Raw genomic sequence first — 4,919 nt, forward strand, 5'->3', positions numbered from 1 at the left:
CTAGGTAGCCAGTAGTTATGCATGCATTTAGATTTTACTATATATTTATGAAATTCTAAACATTTAAAATTAGTCGACTTTGCCGCAGATAAATAAAATCAATTTTGAAATCAAACCGAGGAGTTTATTAGCCTTGGTTAAGGTACTAACTACTCCTGGAGGTAGCGGATTGCGATCCGCTACACTCGTTTTGGTTCTTGTAAAGAACGAAAGGTCGCTAAGCTAAATTACGCTTCCTCAAGCGCTAAGCTAAGGCAGCCCCGCTGCAGCTATGGTATCCTAATTACTAAGCCTAGAAGTACCGCAGCAAAGTACCGTGGTGAAGTACCATATCTAACAATATGGAGTGATTTTACGCCGAGCACCTATTGTATTGATAGCTAGTATTCTTTAAGTATCGCTGCTTGAATTCAATGTTTCGTATAAAAGCTCTTTTTTAAATCAAAGATAAAGTATCGATCAAAAAACGCAACTTTCTTAGGTATGTTACACATTTTATTTCTATAGCAAATTTAAAAGTAAAAACACTTTTCGACTTTGTGCAATAAACTCAAAATATTAAAATGAAGAAGAAACACGTACTTAATCTGTTTTAGTCGAAACGTGAACTATTCTCGCTACGTTTTCCTTCTTCGATCATTTCCGGGATTCGAGATCATACTTGGGAGCGTAAAACTTTAGCCATCTCACTATTCGCATTCTCTCTGTACTGGTGAGTCATGTACTTCATCCAACACCTCGCCATAGGATCGTCAAGGGAAAAGCTATCCAATCCGAGGGTGGCCAGCAATTCGTTGCTCAGGCCAGGTTTCCAGCTCACGATAATCGCATTTTCGATAATTTCCGCATAGGCCTTCAAGTCATCACCATGAAGGTCTGGAGAACTACACAACAGTATAATCTGCTTATCACTGAAAAGAGACCGCAACAGCGGCAACACATTCGTGACTTCAGCGCCTATCGTAGTAGCCTCTCGAAGCCAGGTTTCAAAGCGTAATACTTCGCCAGAGGCCGCTTTACCCAGCGTGAGAGTCTTCAATAGTAATTGAAGCTTGTATACAATTAATTTATTGATCACATCTTTCGTGAAATCGTCGGGACTGTTGCGAATCACTTCACCGATTTGTTTGCTTGTGATCCCTTGCTGCTTCAACCTGATGTCTAAGACGCTGAGTGCGTGTTCGTTACCCTTCGAACACAAGAAAGCGTACCAATTCTTCACGCTCGGATGTACAAAAATGTCAAAAAGACCTTTTTTGTTCTTGTTGAGCTGGACAAAAAGGAATTCACCTTCCAAAACTTCACCAATCCACGAAGTCTCTCCTCTCTTCAAATTATTGATGAGACCGACTAGTGATTCTTCAAGATTGTGAGCGAAACCTCCAACATCATTCACGTCTGCACTTACAGCAATGTACTTCATAAGCGCATCTTTGAAGTGATCACCAAAAGCAAATTTGCCATCGACAACACTAGCAGTCGGAATAGAGGCCAGAAGTTTTTCTTGGTCAACTTTCGACAGTGTCTCTAACATTAGACCAGCCCCTAAGTCACGTCGAGAGGGAAATGATTCGGCAACTTGTTTCGACCACTGTTTGAACTCATTGCTGTTAAAAATATCCGTCTCAACTTTGTCAAGTCCGACATCCTTGAGGAGTTTGACAACTTTTGCCTCGTCATCGTCTTTGGGCGGAGCAAACGGAGAAATCGGCCAACCTAATACCTCTTGATGAGAAGATAGCATTGATTGTAGTATATCACGGACGTCACGTTCTACAAGCTCACCAATGGATTTTGAGCTATCGTCTGCCTTCAGTCTCGTAATGAGACTTACCAGTGATTCTTCAAGACGATCAGCCACCGGCATGGACTTCGCATTATTCTTAGCGTTGGCGATATATCTAATCAACGCGAGTTTAAAATGATCACCAAAAGCTAGTTTGTCGTTGACAACCTTGGTATTCGGAATGGCCTCAACCAATTTTTTCTCATGGTGTTTTACCAATGTCAACACCATAATACTAGCGCCCTGATCAGGATTATCAGGGAAGGCGTCTGTAAAGTACTTCGACCACTTTTGGAACTGAGGGCTGCTGAAGAGATCCGTCGCCACGTCAGCACGCACTTTTAAAAAGAGTTTGTTGCCTGCTGCCACTTTGTCAGAGGAATGCCTCAGGTAAATATGTGGCCTGAAGAACCTCATGATCCAAGACGATGCGAGCTTCTTCCATAAATACGATGGCTTGAAATGAGACACAAAGCGTGAAAGTATTCCAGCCTCTTCTTCAACCGTAACAGATGCACCTCTTTCTTCCGAAGACGTTGACATTTGATCAGAAGTCGACGTTAAGGCTCGATCGTGTCGCTGGGCAATCATCTGCTCATTACTCATCATCATGGCTTCCAATTGAGCTACCTCACTGTAGATCAATGCAGTAACGCATGAGAGCGATAGGAAGCATAGTCGAAGTGAAATGCTGCGTGCCGCGATCATCGGTGGTTAATAGCTTTGAGCTTTTTCAAGAAAATCAAGAAATGAATGAATGGAAGTGCAAGATCACGTATCTGCAGCGCCTATAGATTCTAAGACTCGTAACTCGCACAAATACAGTAGAATCAATGGATTCTGCAAAGCACAGCGTCAGAAAGTGAATGTTCTGGCTAAAAATACAACAAACAGTATGAGGCTTTCGCAATCAGCTGCGTATTTGACATTCTGATTCGGTCGTGTGTAGAACATATGCAGTCTCTCCCTCTATTTCTGCAGTATGAAAGTATTCCAATCTTGCTGGAAATGGATTACTTCTCCGGATTTTCCGGGGAAAGCCTACGTCAGGTTCAATGCTGGGTGTACTGTGTAATCCTTCTATGTAGTAATTTGGGTTTGGTCTGTAGAATCACATCGTGAGACTCAATTGGAGAATAAATAGCAGGAATGGTGCACCTGTTGCATTATCTTTGGTCATGTCGTTCCTTAAGCCGCATTCTACTTAAGACACATTTCTTTCAGAGACAGCAGACTTAAATAGCTCACATCGATAAGGTAATGGCGGATATCTCCAGCAGCCATGAGTTCTAAATGTGGTCAGATAGTTTACAGACGCTTTCTCAGATGATCCGAAGATGGGGCATATCAATCATATGGTGTCGGCACGGGCAAACCCAGCTGATTGACTTTTTTCGACTACATACTCAGTTCTTAAAGCAGCTTTGATGGGATATATCTATAATGCTAAGGAATGTTGCGAATTCAAAGGCGTTTATAGATCGTTTTGAATGCTCACTGCTTGCACTCGCTGAGAATATGAGAAGGAAGTGAGAGCTTAAAAGAGTCTAAAAGCAAGCGAGGGCTAGGAGAATGAATTCCCTATTGGCTACTTCAGCAACGATGACAATCTTGTTGATGTCTGATCAATCAATCGTACAAAAAGTGGTATATTTTCAGAATTTGAAGATGCGAGAAGACTAGTCACCTAGATTTGCACCGCATGTAAGAATCAAATAGATTTATTGAGGAAAATGATGGTGAAGCGTACCCTGGGTCCAGGGCCTGGACCTCGAGATGGCGCGGCTGAGCAGATACAAAAAACCTACTTGCTTTCAGAGTCTGATCCTGTCGCGTCTATTTCACACATGTTGAGACCGACTCTATGTAATGGAAATGTTTTACGAGAAACGCTGTGGACCACAAAGAGCGTGGATGAAATCACTGAAACTGCAATATCCAGATCACGCGAATCTATAAATCTGAGTTCACGCTTCCATTAAACATTGAAAGAAAAGGCAACCATGCTAGTAACCAATCTCTTCCGTAAAGTACTTGGAAAGAATATAATATAAGTCCAATCATTTTCTTTTTCGAGTTTGACGATCGTTGGTGCTAGTAACTTAGTAACTTTGTAGAAGGATTCCGGTGTACTACTACAAATATATTTGTTCTCTCAAACATCACTCTTTTCGTACGTAAGTACTATGTACTATTACTTGCGTACAGGTAGTAATCAGCTACCATTTTTTTGTACCGTAATTGTACCTTATTTTTGTACTGCATGCAGTAGACATCATAATTATATCAACCACTGGTAAGAAGAGATACTATCACGAAAGCACAATAATAAATTTCTATAATAAATTTCTATATTGCAACCGCTCCATTCATTAAACAAGATTAATTTAGGTGGTATATACTAAAAGTAACACCCAGTATATGCAATTTTTATCACAATTAAATACTCATGGTACTACTTCACGGTACATATAGGCTTTGCTCTAAAATATTGCTAGATTTATGTATATTAGAACAGGGTACCCTCGTCAGAAGTAAAGAAGTAGAGAATCATGACAAGGTAATATGACTTGTATTGGTACGGAATTGAACACTATGTCCACCAACCTCACTTCATACGTTACCAAGGGATAGTAAAACTACTGATCAATGTGGCATTTAATTACGATTGACTTGATTCTTAACGTATATCACACTAATAACGGCTTTTTTTGCTGCTGGAAAGGTTCTCTGATCTGTTTATTGAAAGAGCGCTCATTCTGAGCCTATGTGCGCTGGTTTTGACGCCGATACATGGAATCAAAGCTTCATTTGTGCGATATATAAACATAAACTGTTGTATTTATTACCATTCGTCGTCAATTTTACAACCGCATTTATATGTAACGATATAATATGAGATTCGCCACGAGTTGCTCACCTACCAGTCACTCGTGGAACACCACTCGTCTGACAAGTTTCAATTTTTTATTGGTCGTTTAGGAATGACTCGAACAGGCTGTAAAATAACCCGCTTCTACCATGAGGCAACTTGTGCTACGCTCCAGACATTCATGAAGCAATAGCGATAGAATTCCTGTAACGGGGTTACATGAGAGTGACCCGTCACTCTCCCAAGGGAGCTGTGGTGTGG

The 4,919-nt window shown here is 40.9% G+C and overlaps 1 protein-coding gene across 1 annotated transcript; it reads right to left on the reverse strand.

Moving 5' to 3' along the window:
- Positions 1–655: 655 nt before the first annotated feature.
- On the reverse strand, positions 656–2,494 carry PHALS_01963 (uncharacterized protein; the record flags this gene model as incomplete). The annotated part of the gene is made up of 1 exon (XM_024716452.1): positions 656–2,494. One exon carries the CDS (start codon positions 2,492–2,494, stop codon positions 656–658), a length of 1,839 nt encoding a protein of 612 aa, XP_024582049.1.
- Between the last annotated feature and the right edge of the window lie 2,425 nt (positions 2,495–4,919).

Source organism: Plasmopara halstedii (genome assembly GCF_900000015.1).
Source record: "Plasmopara halstedii genome assembly, contig: Scaffold_1651, whole genome shotgun sequence".
NCBI lineage: Eukaryota > Oomycota > Peronosporomycetes > Peronosporales > Peronosporaceae > Plasmopara > Plasmopara halstedii.